This window comes from Jaculus jaculus, chromosome 1, assembly GCF_020740685.1.
Source record: "Jaculus jaculus isolate mJacJac1 chromosome 1, mJacJac1.mat.Y.cur, whole genome shotgun sequence".
NCBI lineage: Eukaryota > Metazoa > Chordata > Mammalia > Rodentia > Dipodidae > Jaculus > Jaculus jaculus.
Window position 1 is genome coordinate 152,308,198 of NC_059102.1, and position 19,298 is coordinate 152,327,495.

At 40.9% G+C, this 19,298-nt stretch overlaps 1 protein-coding gene across 9 annotated transcripts in view; it reads left to right on the forward strand.

Moving 5' to 3' along the window:
• The window catches only part of Ehmt1 (euchromatic histone lysine methyltransferase 1), a 220,117-nt gene that overhangs the window by 68,627 nt on the left and 132,192 nt on the right, over positions 1-19,298 (forward strand). For all 9 annotated transcript variants that reach the window (XM_012947838.2, XM_045149981.1, XM_045149974.1 and 6 more), the window contains one exon: positions 3,181-3,737. In XM_012947838.2, coding sequence (XP_012803292.2) covers positions 3,181-3,737 — 557 coding nt within the window. The remainder of the gene's footprint in view (positions 1-3,180; positions 3,738-19,298) is intronic.

Consider the following 19,298-nt stretch of genomic DNA (forward strand, 5'->3'; position numbering starts at 1 on the left):
ATTTGCAAGCAGGAGATAGAAGAGAGACAAAGAATGGGCAGTGTCCTAGGGTCTGTAGCCACTGCAAATGAACTCCATATGCACATGTCATTTTGTGCATCTGGTTTTATGTGGGTTCCAGTCCTTAACTACTGAACCATCTCTCCAGCCCTCCTTACAGGATTTAATTTTTTTTTTGTTTGTTTGTTTTTCGAGGTAGGATCTCGCTCTAGCCCATGCTGATCTGGAATTCATTATGTAGTCTCAGGGTGGTCTTGAACTCATGGCGATCCTCCTACCTTTGCCTCCTGAGTGCTGGGATTAAAAGCGTGCACCACCCCGCCCAGCTAATAATTTATAATTCTGATTCGTTCAGATTTTCCATTTTCTTGCTGTGATTTATTCTTTAAAAACAGTGATCCTCCTACCTCTGCCTTTCAAGTGCTGGGATTTAAGGCGTATTACAGTACCCAGCACCTTACAGGATTTTTAATTCTAGAAAAGGGGACTCATTTCTAGGGAGAGACTCAGGTTGAGGTTAAGGAAAACAGATCTAGGGAGCTCCTTTAAGCACCAGGAGATAAGGAGAAGCCATTAGTTTTAATACTCTTATTTTTCTTTTTTCAAGGTTTTTTGAGATAGGGTCTCACTCTATCCCAGGCTGACCTGGAATTCACTATGTAGCCTCAGGGTAGCCTTGAACTCATGGTGATCCTCCTACCTTTGCCTCCCAAGTGCTGGGATTAAAAGTGTGCACCACCTTGTCCAGCTAATAATTTATAAGTTTGATATATTCAGATTTTCCATTTTCTTGCTGTGATTTGTTCTTTAAAAATTTTATTATTTGTTTATTTGCAAGCATAGGGGAGAAGGGAGGGGGATAGGAAGAGGCCAAGGAAACAAGCTCCTGCAACAGAGAATGATAGAGAAAGAGAAACAGAAAAAGAAAGAGAAAGGAAGAAAATGGGTACATTAGGGCCTCTAGCCACTGCAAGTGAACTCCAGCTGTATGCTCCAATTTGTGCTTCTGGGTTCACATGGGTACTAGGGTACCCAACTCAGGTTGTTAGGCTCTGAAGGCAAGCACCGTAACTGCTGAGCTATCTCTCCATCCTTGATTCATTCTTTTTGATATTTTATGAATTTCCTGTTTTTGGACCACAAGTTGGTTCTAATTTTTTTTCTCTCTCAACTGTGTGGTTCAGATCACCCAGGACAGTATTTCTCAACACTTAACAGGCTTACTGAGACCTGCCTGTATGGACTGTAGCCTTGAGCTGCATCCAGCAAGTCTATGGGGTAACATCCTTAGCACTCATCCTCGACCATCTGCCTTCCCCCTGTCCCCAGGCAGGGTTTCAATTTAGCCCAGACTGACCAGGAACTCACTCTGTAGCCCAGGCTCTTCTCTAAATTCATAGCCATACTCCTATGTCAGGGTGGAGTGCTGGACCGTTTTGTTTTTTAATTTTCTTTCTTGCCCCTCCCTCCCTCCTCTTCCTCCTCTCCCCCTTTTTTGTCATTTCCTTTCCCCTCCCACTACCCTCCCCTCTTCTCCCTTCTCTTCCCTTCCCCTTCCCTCCTTTCTTCTCTTCTTTCTGGGGGGCAGGGCAGATCATCAGGGTTTCTTGCCACTTGAGATGAACTCTGGACACATGCCACTTTTTTGTGTATCTAGATTTACATGGGTACTGGGAAATTGAACCCAGGCCAATAAGCTTGAAACCAAGCACTTTAAAACACTCAGCTGAGATCTCTGCAGCCCTCAAAGTCTTGTTTCTGACTATCCTGGACAAGACTGTTTGAGTGGCTAATGGATTCGATAAGAGAAGCATGCAAAGGATGTACTAAGTCTGATCCTCTCTACAACCAGTTTCTGTTTTGCTTTGTGGCTTTTCTAGGTAAGGTCCCTCTGTAGCCCAAACTGACCTGGACCTCTGTGTCCTCAGGGTGTCCTCAAACCCATGGTGATCCTCCCAAGTGCTGAGACTAAAGGTGTGCTCCATATGCCCAGTTCACAACAGGTTTCTTGTTGGCTCCTGTGAAGCTGCTTGTAGTCCTTGTTTTATTTCTTTAAAAAATTTATTTATTTATTTATTTATTTGAGAAAGGGTACACCAGGGTTGCTAGCCATTGCAAACGGGCTTCAGATCATGTGCTACCTTGTATATCTGGCTTACGTGGGTCCTGGGGAATTGAACCTAGGTTCTTTTTTTATTTTTATTTTTTGTTTATTTTTATTGACAGTGACAAAGAGAGAAAGAGGCAGAGAGAGAAGAGAGAGATAAAGAATGGGCATGCTAGGGCCTCTAGCCACTACAAACGAACTCCTTACGTGCGCCCCCTTGTGCATCTGGCTAATGTGGGTCCTGGAGAATCGAGCCTAGAACCAGGGTCCTTAGGCTTCACAGGCAAGCACTTAACTGCTAAGCCATCTCTCCAGCCCGAACCTAGGTTCTTTGGCTTTGCAGGCAAGTGCCTTAACTGCTAAGCCATCTTTCTAGGCCCCCTCCCTTGTTTTATTTATAACCACACTTAGGCTTTTTTTTTTTTTTTTTTTTGACAGGGTGACTTCTCAAACCATTGCTTAAAAAAGTATTTAGGGCTGAAGAGATGGCTTAGCAGTTAAGGACCCACGTAAGCCAGATGCACAAGGTGGCGCATGCACCTGGAGTTTGTTAGCAGTGGCTGGATGCCCTGGTGCACCCATTCTCCCTCTCTCTGCTCCCCTTACTCAGATAAATAAATAAGTAAATAAAGTATTAAAAACTAATTTATTTGAACTTAAGTGTTGGTTTTTAGACTTAAAATTTTTTTAATTTATTTATTTTTTTGGTTTTCTGAGGTAGGGTCTTACTCTAGTTCAGGTGACCAGAAATTCATTATGTAGTTTCAGGGTGGCCTTGAACTCAAGGTGATCTCCCTACCTCTGCCTCTTGAGTGCTGGGATAAAAGGTTTGCACCACCACACCTGGCTCCTTTTTTAAGATTTTTATTTATTTACTTATTATTTTGGTGCTGGGATGGAACCTGGTGCCTTGAACATGCTAGCCAAGTGCTTTACCACTGAACTAGACTCTAGCCCTGTAGATAGCTGTATATATGTATTCTAGCCAAAGGAATTATAACTTGTGGTCATGGGAGAGGTTGCTTGGAACAGTGGGTGACAGCAGCTTGTGACATACCTTTCTCTGTTCACAGATATACCTATGGCTGCTGATGAAGGTTCCACAGAGAAACAGTCAGGAGATACCCCTGTGGCTACAGATGGTGAAACCAATGGGTCTTGTGAAAAGAGTGTTGACACAAGTCACCCAAACACAGCCAAACATACTCAGGAGAGCACAAGAGCCAGCCCACAGGAAAGTACCAACAGAGCATCCCGGGTGGCAGAAAACGGGGTTTCAGAAAGAGACACAGAGTTGGGGAAGCAAAATCATGTCACAGCTGACGACTTCATTCAGACTTCTGTCATCGGCAGCAATGGATACTTCTTAAATAAAACAACCCTGCAGGGGCAACCTTTGAGAACTCCTAACACGTTGGCCTCTTCGCTTCCTGGCCATGCTGCAAAAACCCTTCCTGGTGGGGCCAGTAAAGGCAGGACTCCAAGTGCGCTTCCTCAGACGCCAGCCACAGCACCTGCTGTGCCTGGGGAAGGGAGTATGGACACTGAGGACAGGAAGCCTGCAGCCTCTGGCACTGATGTCAGGGTTCACAGGGCTCGCAAGACCATGCCGAAGTCCATCCTGGGCCTGGTAATTTTGTGTCTTCTTTTCTATCCTTCTTTTATATTGTTTTAATTAAAGCAATAAAGAAATATCCAGTGAATGTCAGCGGTCATCTGATAGGTGGTTTCTTTTAGTGCATAAGTAACAAAGCGAGGTGACAGTATATTGGACTTCTTTCTCTTGCTCTGTGAAGACAGATAAGGCTCTGTAAGTGAGACTACTTTATCTTTTGCCATGGCTCAAAGGCTGCATTCCAGTTCACTGAGAAGGACATGGACATGAAGTTGGTCAGGGCCATGGTATAACAATATGGGAACCAGGAACTGACTATATCAGCATGCCAGGCATAGTGTTACTACAAGGAGAATGAGTCCTGCACCCTAGCCTTGAGTTGAGGCAGTGCATCCCTTTATCACATGGCCCTGTGCTTTTGTGTCTCATATGGTTTGTACATGATGTGTGCTTTGAAAATGTCTAGTGCAGTTACGTTGTTTTCTGATGCGAATTTGGCATTCTGTATACAGTATATGATTATCCATCTTTTCCCCATATAGCTACTTATAGGTGGGCACTGGATCTCCTATCTCCTTGGTTCCACTTTCTCCTGTTTAGCCTTTCATATTCTGTTTATTCTATATATTGACATCCTTTATTTTAACATTTTTTCATACTCACTATCTCAGTTCTATATCAAATTTCTTTTTTAAAGTTTGTAATATTTTATTTATTTATTTGAGAAAGGAGAGAGAGAGAGAATGAATAAATGAATGAATATGGGCATGCTAGACCCTCTAGCCACTGCACACTCCAGATGCATGCACCACCTTGTGCATCTAGCTTATGTGAGTAATGGGGAATTGAACCTGGGTTCTTAGGCTTCGCAGGCAAGCACCTTAACTGTTAAGCTATCATTCTAGCACTCTCTTTTTCTTTTTTACAAAGATTTTATGTATCCCCTCCCCCCAAATTTTTATTCTATTTATTTGGGAGAAAGAGTAAAATAAAGGCAGATAAAAAGAATGAACATGTAGGGCCTTTAGCTACTGCAAATGAACTTCAGAAGCATAGCCACCCTGTGCATCTGGCCCACTTGGGTTCCTTGGCCCCACAGGCCAGCGCTCCAACCACCAAGCTATCCCTCTAGCCCTTCTCTCTCTCTTTTTTTAAATTTTATTTTATAAAATTTTTATCTAGGGCTGGAGAGATGGCTTAGTGGTTAAGGCATATGCCTGTGAAGACTAAGGACCCCGGTTTGATTCTCCAGGTCCCATGTAAGCCAGATGCACATGGTGGTGCATGCATCTGGGGTTCATTTGCAGTACCTAGAGGCCCTGACATGTCCATTCTCAATACACACACTCTCTCTCTTCCTCTCTCTGCCTCTAATTAATAAATAAAAATAAAATCTTTAAAAAAATTCTATTTATTTATTTATTTGATGGGGGAGGGTTAATATGAATGAGAATGGGCGTGCTAGGGCCTCTAGCCACTGTAAACAAACTCCAGACATATGTACAACTTTGTGCATCAAGCTAACATGGGTCCTTGGGAATTGAGTCTGGGTTCTTTGGCTTTGCAGGCAAATGCCTTAAGTGCTAAGCCATCCCTCCAGCCCTCTTTTGTTTTGATATCATCTTTTTCTCCTATTGTAAAGGTCTTGTGTAGGTAGGGTAGTGTCAGGTCATGAATATCAAGGGCATTATGTGTGTGGAAGATTGCATTGTAAGCAGTCTTTTGGCTCTTACATTCTTTCTACCACCTCACAATGGACCCTGAGCCTTGAAGGGTGTGATAGAGATGTCTCAGTGCTGTATAGATAGTTCTCGTTCATTCCATGGTTGGTTCTTCTCATCACCATGGTCACTTTGTCACCCTGTTGATCACCACCATCTGAAAAGATAAGCTTTTCTCACTTAGTATAATCCAGATCCATTCATTTGCCTGCAAATTTCATTTTTGTTTACCTCTGAATAGAACTCTGTTGTATAAATGTACCACATTTTCTTTATCCATTCATCAGTTGAAAGGTATCTGGGCTGTTCCATTTCAGTTTTCCACCCCCTCTTTCACAACAGTCCCTGAGCCTTGGCAGATGTATTATCAGTTGGTGTTGACTTCTCTGTAGCCTTTGTATTTCTGTTATGGATCTATTTTGGTTTACCACAGTGTTTATTGCTGTTTTCCTGGATCTGTATGTTGGGATACTATTGGGAACAATATTCATGTTGCTGCTTCCTCTCCAGTTTCTTGTGGACCCTGGTAAAAGTGGTAGAAGTGGCACATCTTGTTGCTAGCATTGAGTAGTCTTCTTCCCAGGCTGACAAGGAATTCATTATGTAGTCTCAGGGTGGTCTCAAACTCTTGGCAATCCTACCTCTGCCTCCCGAGTGCTGGGTTTAAAGGCGTAAGCCACCATGTCAGGGCAGGTGTCTTTTTGTATTGCTGAATCTTGGATCTTCCCAGGCCTCTTTGCCATCTTTAAGATAAAATAGATTCTCCAGCCAAGGATGAGAGCACCTTCGATTAAAGGGGATATACCGAGGAGCTTGAGAGACATTTTGATGTGGTTTTCCACTCGACTTATGCAGGAAACACTGGTGGCTTCTCCCTGGGCAATGTGATTTTCCTGACCATGGGATGCTGACTTAGTTCCCTGTACCAGTTATGTGTTCTCTCCCACTGAACGGGCCTCACGTCCAATCAGAGGGCAGTTGGTTACCCATAAAGTCTATGTGCCACTGTTGCACAAGTGTGTACTTCTTTTCTACCTGGTAAATTGCATGGCTTGCAGAATCTGCTACTTGTTCGTTCATGCAGTGGCTCCCATAGCACTTTCTAGCACCATGATTGTCCTGTCATGGCTGTCTTCAGTTCCCATGTTCTCTCTCAGTGTTCAGAGATGGCAGCCTGTGGTGTCTTTAGCAATAGTGTCTTACCTTTTAGCTCTATTGGTAACCAAGTGCTTTGGAAAGGACTGCATTTTTTTTTCCTTTTTTGGAATCACACAAATCACCCTACCCCACTATTTATGTGGGGGTTAACCCAGAGCTGACCTTGGGATTAAGCTTTCTCAACCTTCTAATGGGCATTATGGTCTGGTCCTTTTACCTCCCTTAATATGGGGTTCTGTCTCATACTGATTTCTAGGAGGAAGGTTCCTATTGTACCAGTCTTTGGATTTGTATAGTTCCCTTCCCTTCTCTGCCCTCCCACCCTATTCTTCCCCTGTACTTGTTTGTCTGATAACCCCTCCTCTCCTCTGTCCTTGATTCCTCTTTTTCTTGGTCTCATTCTAATTCGCATAGTCTTAATGTTTACTTCCTTTTAGGCTTCTCTTCCATTGATCCAGGTTAGAGCCAGAGCCACATAAGAGAAAACATGCCGCATTTGTCTTTCTTAGACTGTGTGATCTCGCGTAGGATCATATTTTCCAAGACCATCCATTTTCCTGTGAATTTCATTATTTCATTTGTGTAGATGTACCACATCTTCAATATCCATTCTTCAGGTAACTGGGTTGATTCCAATTCCTTAGGTATTATGAATAGTGTGTCAAACCCAAAAGACTGGACTTTTTTTTTTTTTTTTTAATGCATGCTTATGTGTGTGGGTGTGTGTGGGGGGGGCAGAGATTATTGGTGTGCCTGGGCCTCCAGCCCTGCATTCAAACTCCAGACATGTGTACCTCCTTGTGTGCATGTGTGGCATTACACACTTGTGTCACTGTGTGTCTGGCTTACGTGGGACCCAGAGAGTGAGAACATGAATCTTTAGACTTCACAGGCAAGTGCCTTAACTGCTAAGCCAGCTCTACAGTTTGTCTTTCAATTTGTTGATGATTGTCATACTGACTGGAGTAAGATGGAACATTAAAGTTGTTTTAATTTGTATTTTTCTTATGGGTAGGGATGTTGAGTATTTCTTTAAAATGAATGGCCATTTGTATTTCTTTGAGAATTCTCTGTTCAGTTCTCTGCTCCATTTTTTTGAGTGGATTATTTGATTTTTTTTTTTTTTTTTTGGTTTTTCGAGGTAGGGTTTCACTCTGGTCCAGGGTGACCTGGAATTAACTCTGTCATCTCAGGGTGGCTTTGAACTCATGGCAATCCTCCTACCTCTGCCTCCCGAATGCTGGGATTAAAGGCGTGCGCCACCACGCCCGGCTGATTGTTTGATTTTTTAAAAATATTTTTTTTTTTATTTAATAGTTTTTTTTTTTTAAAAGCAGGTTTCTTTTTTTTTAAATTTAATTTTTATTTATTTATTTGAGAGCGACAGACAGAGAGAAAGACAGATAGAGGGAGAGAGAGAATGGGCGCTCCAGGGCTTTCAGCCTCTGCAAACGAACTCCAGACGCGTGTGCCCCCTTGTGCATCTGGCTAACATGGGACCTGGGGAACCAAGCCTCGAACCAGGGTCCTTAGGCTTCACAGGCAAGCGCTTAACCGCTAAGCCATCTCTCCAGCCCGACTTTCTTTTTTGTTTGATTAAATTGGCCAGGGGTTTATCAATCTGATTTATTTATTTATTTATTATTATTACTACTTTTTGAGGTAGGGTCTCACTCTGGCCCAGGCTGACCTGGAGTTAACTATGTAGTCTCAGGGTGGCCTCAAACTCACTGTGATCCTCTTACCTCTGCCTCCTGAGTGCTGGGATTAAAGGCATGAACAACTATGTACGGCTTTATTTATTTATTTATTTGGTTTTTTGAGGCTTTGTCTCACTCTACCCGAGACTGACAAGGAATTCACTATCATGGATCCACCTACCTCTGCCTCCCAATTGCTGGGATTAGAGCCTGCACCACCTTGCCTAGCTTTTTTTTATTCATTTTTTAAAATTATTTTTTCTTTACTTGAGCAAGAGAAAGTGGCATACACAAACACACACTGGGAGAGATAGTGTGTTAGTGTGTTTGTGCGTGTGTGTGTGTGACAGGAAGACAGACTGAGAATGGGATAGCCATGGCAAAAAAAACTATGAAACCTAAAGACCTATGTTTGACTCTCCAGATCCCATGTTTGCCAGATACACAAAGGTGAGGCAAGCACAAGGTCGCATATAACCACTAGTGGCACAAGCTTCTGGAGTTTAATTGCAGTGGCTGAAGCCCTGGCATGCCAGTTGTCTATCTCTCCTCTCTCTATTTTTCTTTCACTCTCTCTAAAAAAATAAATACACACACACACACACACACACACATTTATCATTTATTTATTAGAGAGAGAGAAAGAAGGAGAATGGGCATGCTAAGGCCAATAGCCACTGCAAATGGAACTCCAGACACATGTGTCATCTTGTGCATCTGGCTTACGTGGGTCCTGGGGAATTGAACCTGGTTCCTTAGGCAAGTGCCTTAACTACTAAGCAATCTCTGCAGCTCCAACTCTTTTTTAATTGCAACTCCCATAATTATAAGCAATAACAATAAACCATGATAATTTCCTCTCCCCTTTCCCCATCACAAATCTACCATTCATATCTCCCCCAAATTGGTCTCTTTTTTATTTTGATATCATCATCTTTTTCTCCTATTATGATGGTCAGTCATACCAGACACTATGAAGTCATGAATATCCAGGTTATTTTGTGCCAGTAGAGTGCATTGTAAGGAGTCCTGTCCTTTCTTTGGCTCATAATTTCTTTCTGCCACCTCTTCCACAATGGACCCTGAGCCTTGGAAGGTAAGATAGAGATATTGTAGTGCTGAGCACTCCTGTCACCACTTCTCAGTACCATGGTGCCTTCTGAGTCATCCCAAGGTCACTGCCATCTGAAAAGAGAAAGTTCTCTTAACGAAAAAGTGAGAGTAGCATTAATATATGGGTATGAACAACGAGAAGGGCTTACTGGGCAGTTTGATGAGCATAGTATATATATTTAGCCAGATAGCAGCAGACGTTATACCCCTAGGGCTCATGACTACCCCTGTTTTAAGCTTTCAGGTTATCAGGGATTTATTCCCTCCACGGAGTGGGCCTCCAGTCCAATTAGAGGGCAGTTGGTTTCCACCATGACAGATGTGTCACTATTACATCCGTTGGCTTATTTGTCCTGGTTGGCCAAATATAAGGCTTGCAGTGTCTACTGTTGAGTATCTTCACTGGTGATTTCTCTTTCCCATTGGATTGCATGCACAGTGGCTTCTTCCACCTTTCTGTCAGCTGGCCTACATGAAGGAAGTTACTAGCTCAGTTCCAGCCGGATTTCTCAGTGGCCTTGCAGCCCAAGTATGTAGAGTGTTCATCAATAGTGTCTTACCATCTCTTCCTGGTGGGAAACCAAGGGCCTTGGCAGTTGCCTGTAATGTTTTGCGGTCATCAGGGAACTTCCTGGCCAACAACTTCCTGTTTGGTATCCCCACTGTGGCTCTGAAAATTTTCTAGTAATAATCTATGGCTCCTGAGTGTTCCACTGTCCAAAAAAGTAGGCTTCCATATGATTTATTTATATCCTCTTAGATTTTGATTAGCCCTCCCTCCACTTTTGCTTTACTCAGTCTATTTCCCCTGATCTCACTTAAGCCTTTTCACCCTCATTAATCTATTCTTTTTTTTTTTTTTGGTTTTTCGAGGTAGGGTCTCACTCTAGCCCAGGCTGACCTGGAATTCACTATGGAGTCTCAGGGTGGCCTTGAACTCACGGCGCTCCTCCTACCTTTGCCTCCTGAGTGTTGGGATTAAAGGCATACGCCACCATGCCCGGCTTCATTAATCTGTTCTTTTACTTACAATACAATACCATCCTATTAAATACCACCTTCCCTTCATTTCATATCTTTTTTCTTGCTTATTGTCCTCTGCTACTGAGTTTTCTTCCTACTCACTCCAAAGTCTAATCATCTAGAGGTAGGATCCACATATGAGAGGACATGTGACATTTGACTTTCTGGGTCTCACTTAGTATAATCCTTTTCAGATCCATTCATTTTCCTGCAAATTTCATAACTTTATTTTTCTTTTCCGCTGAGTAGAACTCCATTGTGTAAATGTGCCATATCTTAATTATCCACACATCAGTTGAGGGACATCTAGGCTGGTTCCATTTCCTAGCTGTTATCAATTGAGTGGCAGTAAACATGGTTGAGCAGTATCTCTGAGGTAATGATATGAGTTCGTAGGATATATGCCTAGGAGTGTTATAGCTGGGTCATATGGTAGATCTGTTTTCAGGTATCTTACGAACCTCCACAATGACTTCCACAAGGGCTGGACCAGATTGCATTCCCACAAACAGTGTAAAAGGGTTCCTCTTTTTCGACATCCTCACCAACATTTATGGTCATTTGTTTTCATGATGGTGGCCAATTTGACAGGAGTGAGATGGAATCTCAACGTAGTTTTAATCTGTATTTCCCTGATGACTAGGGATGTAGGACTTCTTTTTAGTTGTTTATATGCCATCTGTTTTCTTCTTTTGAGATCTATTTAGTTCTGTGGTCTTTTTTTTTTTTTTTTTTTTTTTTTTTTTAATTTTCCACCGAGGTAGGGTTTTACTCAACTCAGGCTGACCTGGAATTCACTGTGCAGTCTCAGGTTGGCCTCAAACTCATGACGATCCTCCTACCTCTGCCTCCTGAGTGCTGGGATTAAAGGCGTGTGCCACCCTGCCTGGCCCCATAGTCCATTTTTAAACTGGCTTGTTTGATTTCTTATTTAAAATTTTTTTTCAGTTCTTTGTATATCCTAGACATTAATCCTCTATCAGGTGTATAGGGGGCAAAAGTTTTTCCCCATTCTGTAGGTTGTGTCTTTGCTTTATTCACAGTGCCCTTTGCTGTGCAAAATCTTTGTAATTTCATGAGGTCCCAGCGGTCAGCCTGTGGTTTTATTGCCTGAGCATTTGGGGTTATATTCAGAAAGTCTTTGCCAAGACCAATATGTTGAAGGTTTTCCCCTAGCAACTCCCAAGTTTCAGGTCTGATATTAAAGTCTTTAATCCATTTGGACTTAATTCTCTTGTGCATGGAGAGAAACATCTATTTTCATCCTTCTACAAATATATGCCCAGCTTTCCCACCACCATTTGCTGAAGAGGCTGTCTTTTCTCCAATGAGTATTTTTGTGATTTTTGTTGACTATCAGGTGGCTATAGTGACCTGGACTTACATCTGGGTCCTCTATTCTGTTCCATTGATTTACATGACTCTTTTTTGCCAGTACCATGCTGTTTTTGTTACTGTGACTCTGTAATATAGTTTAAAAATCAGGTATGGCAATAACCACTAGCCTTATTTTTGTTGCTCAGTATTGATTTAGATATTTGAGATTTTTTTGTGCTTACAAATGAATTTTTGGATTGTTTTTTCTATTTCCGTGCAGAATGCCATCAGAATTTTGATGGGGATTGCATTAAATGTGTAGGTTGCTTTTGGTAAGATTGCCATTTTTACAATATTGATTCTTTTGATCCAAGAAGAAGGGATGTCTTTCCACTTCCTAGTGTCTTCTGCAGTTGCTCAATTGAGTGTTTTAAAGTTTTTATTGTAGAGTTCCTTCACTTCCTTAGTTAGGTTTGTTCCAAGGTACTTTTTTCTTTCTTTCTTTCTTTCTTTATTTATTTGGGGGGGGAGGGGAGAGAGAGAGAGAATATGGGTGTGCCAGGTCCTCCAGCCACTGTAAATGAACACCAGCTGCGTGCACCACCTTGTGCATCTGGTTTACGTAGTTCTTCCATGGGTCCTGGGGAATCAACCCTCATACCTGGGTCCTTAGGCTTCACAGGCAAGTGCTCAACCGCCAAGCCCTCTCTCCAGTCTGCAAGGTATTTTAATTTTTTTTGATCCTATTGTGAATGGGAGTGCTTCTCTTGATTTCATCCTCTGTGTGTTTTTTGTTAGCATATAGGGAGGCTACTGATTTCTATGTATTTATTTTGTATCCTGCTACATGGCTATAGGTGTTTATCAGCTCTACCAGTTTGCTGGTAGAGTCTTTAGGATCTTTTATGTGTAGAATCATGTCATCTGCAAATAATGATAACTTGATCTCTTCCTTTCCAATTTGTACCCATTTTATGTGCATCCCTTGCCTTATTGCTATGGTTAAGACTTCCAGTACTATATTAAATAAAAGTGGGGACAGTGGACACTCTTGTCTTGTTCCTGATTTTAGTGAAAAAGCTTCCAGTTTTTCCCCATTTAGCATTATGTTGGCTGTAGACTTGTCATAAATAGCCTTTATTATATTGAGATATGTTCCTTCTATTCCCAATCTCTGTAGGACTTTTCTCATGATGGATTTTGTCAAATGCTTTTTCTGCAGCTAATGAAATGTTCATGTGATTTTTGTCTTTAAGTCCATTTATACAATGTATTACATTTATTGATTTTTGTATGTTGAACCATCTCTGCATCTCTGGGATAAAGCCTACTTGGTCAGGGTGAGTGATCTTTCTGATATATTTTTGTATTCTGTTTGCCAATATTTTGTTGAGAATTTTTGCATCTATGTTCATGAGGGAGATTGGTCTGTAATTTTCTTTTTTTGTTCTATGTTTGCCTGGTTTTGGTATCAGGTTGATGCTGGCTTTGTAGAAGGAGTTTGGTAGGATTCCTTCTTTTTCTATTTTATGGAAAAGCTTAATAAGCAATGGTGTTATTTTTTCCCTGAAGGTCTGGTAAAATTCAGCAGTGAATCTCTCTGGGCATGGCCTTTTTTTTTAGTTGGGAGATTTTTGATAACTGCTTGGATCTCCATACTTGTTATAGGTCTGCTTAACTGATTAGTCTCATCTTGATTTAATTTAGGTTAGGTAGGTCATATAAATCAAGGAAATCATCCATTTCTTTCAGATGTTCATACTTAGTGGAATATATGTTTTTATAGTATGTCCCTATGATTTTTTGAATTTCTCAGGTATCTGTTGTGATGGTGCCTTTTTCATCTCTAATTTTATTGTGTCTCTTATCTCTTTCTTTTGATCAGATTTGCCAAGGGTTTATCAATCTTGTTTATCCTTTCAAGTAACCAACTCTTTGTTTCATTGATTCTTTGGATTTTTTTTTTTTCCGAGGAAGGGTCTCACTCTGGCCCAGGCTGACCTGAAATTCACTCTGTAGTCTCAGGGTGGCCTCGAACACACGGTGATCCTCCTACCTCTGCCTCCCAAGTGCTGGGATTAAAGGCATGTGCCACCACACCTGGCAGGATTGGTTTTTTTGTTTGTTTGTTTCTAGTTCATTAATTTCTGCCCTAATCTTTATTATTTCTTCCCGTCTATTGATTTTTGGTGTGCCTTGTTCTTCTTTTTCTAAGGCTTTAAGGTGAAGTGCTAGGTCATTTACTTGCGACCTTTCTAATTTCTTAATATAGGCACTTAAAGTTATAAATTTACCTCTTAGGACTGCCTTCATTGTGTCCCAAAGGTTTTGGTATGTTGTATTCTCATTATCATTTGACCCCATGAATTTATTGATTTCCTTCTTGATTTCTTCATTGACCTGTTCAACATTTATTAGTGTATTGTTTAGTTTCCATGATTTTGTGTATGCTCTGTAGCTTTTTTTTTTTTTTTTTCCTCTGTAGCTTTTCTTGCTATTGATTTGTAGTTTGATTCCATTGTGGTCGGGTAGAATGCAAGGAATTATTTCAATTTTCCTGTACTTGTTAAGATTTGGTTTGTGTCCTAACATGTGGTCTATTTTTGAGAATGATTCATGTGCTGCTGAAAAGAATGTATATTTTGCAGCATTTAATGAAATGTCCTGTATATATCTGTTAGTCCATTTCCTCTATGACATCCTTTAATCCAGATGTCTCTCTGATTATTTTTTCCCAGGATGATTTTTCAATTGATGAGAGTGGGGTGTTGAAGTCACCCACTATAACTGTGTTTGGTTTTACCTGTGACCGTAGTTCTAATAACATTTGTTTGATGAATTTGGGAGCCCCCATGTTAGGTGCATATATGTTTAGGATTGTAATGTCCTCCTGTTGGAGTGTGCCTTTAATCAATAGAAAGTGACTTTCCTTACCTTTGTTTTCTTTTTTCTTTTTTTTGGTTTTTCGAGGTAGGGTCTCTGTCGCAGGCTGACCTGGAATTCGCTATGTAGTCTCAGGGTGGCCTCAAACTCACAGTCCTACCTCTGCCTCCCAAATGCTGGGATTAAAGGCTTCCTTATCTTTCTTAACTAATAATGGACTGAAGTCTACCTTGTCAGATATTAGGATAGCGATCCCTGCTTGTTTTCTATGCCCATTTTCTTAAAACACCATTTTCCAACCTTTCACCCTAAGATAGTGCCCATCCTTTGTAGAAAGGTGAGTTTCTTGGAGGCAACAAATTGAAGGATTCTGCTTTTTAACCCAGTCTGCAAACCTGTCTTCTGGTTGGGGCATTGAGGTCATTGATGTTAAAGGATAGTATTGAAAGGCGTGTATTTATTTTTACCATTTTTTTTTTTGTCGTTCTTTCCGTTTTTACCTTTGCTCTCTTTTGTTAATTGGTATTTGAATATTGTTTGTTTTTTTCCAGGTTCCTTATATGTGTGCTTTTCCTTCTCTTTAGCATGGAGGATTCTTTCAAGTATTTTCTGTAGAGCTGTTTTTGTCTTCAAATATTCCTTTAGCCTGCTTTTGTTGTGTAATGTCCTTATTTCTCTATTTCTATTTGAATGGATAGCTTTGCAGGATAAAGTAACCTTGATTGACAGTTGTTGTCTTCCTGATCCTGGAATACATCACTCCAAGCCCTTCTGGCATTTAAATTTTTTGTTGAGTAATCTGCTGTTATTCTGAGTGGCTTGCCTTTGTAGTAACTTGATTTTTATTTCTAACCACTTTCAATACTTTTTCTTTGGTTTGTATGTTTGGTAGTTTAATTATAATATGGCAAGGAGAGGTTCTTTCCAGGTTTTGTCTGGTGGTCCAAAGGATTCATATATCTGCATTGGCACCTCTTTCCCAATTTGGGGGAAGTTGTCTTCTGTGATTTTGTTGAAAACACTTTCTGTGTCTTTGGAGTGAAATTCTTGTCCTTCTGTTATACCCTGAATTCTTACGTTTGATCTTTTCGTAGTGTCCCGAGTATCTTGAAATTCCCATTTATATTTTCCTATTAGTTTTTCTTTCTCTTTGTTGTACTGTATTAGATCTGCCACCTGGTCTTCTAATTTAGATATTCTGTCCTCTCCTTCATCCATTGTACTGGTGAGATTTTCTGAAGAGTTTTTATTTCATTGAGTGTGTTCTTCATTGCTAGTAATTCTGACTGCTTTTTCTTTGTTATTTCTATTTCCATATTTATGTCTTGTATTGACTTCTTTATTTCATTAAGTTGGTTTCCTGTGTTTTCTTTGATTCCTTTTTGATTTCCTCTTTGACTTCTTTGATCATATTTATAATCATTCTGTTGACATCTTTCTCAGGTGTTTTCTCTAACTCATTCTCACTGGAGGTAATTTCTGATTCATTAGTACTTTTTGGTGAATTTATGTTGTTTTGATTTTTGGTGTTTCTTGTGTTATAATGTACATATTTTTGCATCTTGGATTAATTTAATGCTTGGGTTTTATAGTTAGCTGCAGTATTATTAGATATATCAATAAATGTGATGTTATATATCTTCAGGGTAGGAGCTTAAGGTGCTAGGTGTGGCTCTTAAGACATTCAGAGTATCTATAAAAGTGACCCTAGATGTTGGGTTTGCTTGCTATGTGAGTATAAAATACAGGCAGATTCTAAAATTTAGCTAAACAGTGTACATATTCAATGAAAAACAGCATAGAGTATTTATGGAAGTGTTAAGTATTATGACATCCAGATCCTGTAATAAAGTCACAGTCCCTTAGGATGTGTGTTGCCCCACACCCTTAATCCTGTGAACATGGAGGTTAAGATTTCTGGTCTGTTGAGTGTTTCAAGTCAGCTTTTTACCAAGTGAGACCCATCCCTTTTTGTTTGATTTTGGTCTTAGTCATGCTGTCTTCCTGGTTGGGTCCCGTTTTGCTGCACTATGGGTTCAGGTAGGCTGACTGGGTTGCTGGATTCCTACTCAGATGGCTGATGCTGGTTGCTCTGAGTTCCTTTACCCAGGTCTCTGATGCTTGCTGGTGCTTGGCTTGTGCTTGTGCTGCTGCCATAGGCTTTTGATTAGATTTTTAGTATGAGGCATTCATTCCCTCCAGTGGAGCAGGCCTCCATTCCAAGTAGAAAGTAGATTTCCCTGTAATAGACATGTAATTATTGCACCCATTAATTTCTTCCACTACCTCTGCCTCTTGTGTGCTGGGACTGAAGGCATACGCCATCATGCCCAGCTTCCACAACCCATTCATTATTTAATAGTCTTCAGGTGCTGGTGTATTTTCTGTTGTTTCTCTTACTGTTCATTTCTTGCTTCAACTCATTGTGATCCAATATGATGCAGCAGGTTATGTTAATTTCCCTGAATTTATGGAGACATGATTTATGCCTTAATATATGATCTGTTTTGGAGAGGGTTCCATGGCCTGCCGAGAAAGAGTATGTATTCTGTAGAATTGGGGTTGAATGTTTTGTGGGTGTCTATTAGATGTAGTTGGTCTGTGGTGTTGTTAGGCCCTATTATTTGTCTGTGGATTTTCTGTTAGGATGATCTGTTATTAAAGACAGTGTTTTTTTTCCTTCCTTCCTTCCTTCCTTCCTTCCTTCCTTCCTTCCTTCCTTCCTTCCTTCCTTCCTTCCTTCCTTCCCTCCTTCCCTCCTTCCCTCCTTCCCTCCTTCCCTCCTTCCCTCCCTCCCTCCCTCCCTCCCTCCCTCCCTCCCTCCCACTTTCCTTTCTCTTTCTCCTCCTTGTTTTTTCTCCTCTTTCTCCTCCCTCTTCCTCTCTTTCTCCCTTTTCCTCCACCTCATGTTCCTCCCTCTTCCTCCTCCTCCCTCCTTCCTCTTCCTCCTCTTCCTTCCTTCTTTCCTCCTTCCTTCCTCCTCCTCTTCTTCCTTCTTCCTTCCTCTTTCTTCTTCTTCCCCCTCCTTCCTCCTCCTCTTTATTCCTCTTCCTTCCTCCTCCATCTTCCTCCTTCTCTTCCTTCTTCCTCCTCCTTCTTCATGCTCCTTCTTTCTTCCTCCTTCCTTCTTCCTCCTCTTCCTTCTTCTTCTTCCTCTTTCCTTTTTCCTCCTTCTTCTCCTCTTCCTCCCACCTCCTTCTTCCCCCTCCTTCTTTCTCCTCCCTTCTCCTCCTTACTCCTCCTCTTCCTTCTTCTCCCCCACACCCCAAGGTCAGGTCTCTTGCTCTAGCCCAGGCTGACCTGGAATTCCCTGTGTATTGTCATGGTGGCCATGAACTCATGGTGATCCTCCTACCTCTGCCTTCCAAGTGCCGGGATTAAAGGCATATGCCACCATGCCTGGTGATAGTGGGATTTATTTCTGGTTTGTTGTCAAGTAAGTTTTTGTAATATAAAATGTGGTGCACCTGTATTTGGCGCATATAGATTTATGAATGTGATGACCTTTTGTTAGTTTGTTCTCTTGATTAGTAAAAAAGTAGCCTTCTTTGACCTTTTTGATTACTTTTGGCTTGAAGTCAGATATTAATATAGCCATACCTGCTTGTTTCTTATTTCCCTTTGCTTGGAAAATAATTTCTATCCTTTGGAGGAGTTGTCTGTCCTTAGTGGTGAGGTGGGTTTCTTGAAGATAGTAGATAGAAGAGTCCCTTTTTCTGATCCCCCTTGTTAACTTGTGTCTCTGGCTAGGTGAGTTAAGACCATTCATATTTAACGTTATAGTTGTGAAGTTTTATTCAATCTCTGATGTGTTGGAATCTATATGGGGTTTGGTGCTTTCTTGGCCTTTGTACTTTTTTGTGCCTCTTCTAGTTTTGGTTATTGTGGTCTTCCTCTTGTAGGCTCTTGAGATTGGTTGAGCTCATCAGTGTGGCATATTCCATGAAGTATTATCTGTAGGTTTAGCTTTGTTTTACTATAATTATTGAGCTGGCTTTTATCATAGAAAGTTTTTCTTTCACCATCGATTATGAGGTATTCTTTTACTGGGTATTGTTTTCGTTGGAAGCCATACTTCTTTTTTCAGACTTTGAAGAGTTCTATTCCAGGTCCTTCATGCTTTCAGAGTTTCCATTGAGAAATCTGGGGTAGTACTGTTGGGAGTGCCTTTGTATGTTGTGAGTTGTTTCTGTCTTTGGTGCTTTTATCACTGTCTTTGTTTTCCTTGTTTAGAGTTTGACCTATGAAGTGCCTTTGAGAGTTCCTTCTTTGGCTTAGTCTTTTTGGTGTTTGTGAGCTTCTTGTGTCTTGATAAGTCACTCTTTTGAGAGGGTAGAAATGTTTTCTTCACTTATTTTGTTCTCCATGCCTTTGGCCTGAATTTCTTTCCCTTATGGTATACCCATGATCTGTAGGTTTGTTTATTTTGGGGTATCCTATAATTCATTCATACTCTGTTCACATGATTGTTGTATGAATTTATGAGCATTTTTGGACTTCCAACCAATTTCTTGTATCTTATCTTCCAGATCTGAGGTTCTGTCCTCCACATGATTAATTATATTATAGAGTTTATCTAGAGAGGTTTATACAAGCTCTACTTGATTTTTATTTTCTCTTGCTTTTTTCTGCATTGTATCCATCCCTCTGTCTAATTCCAA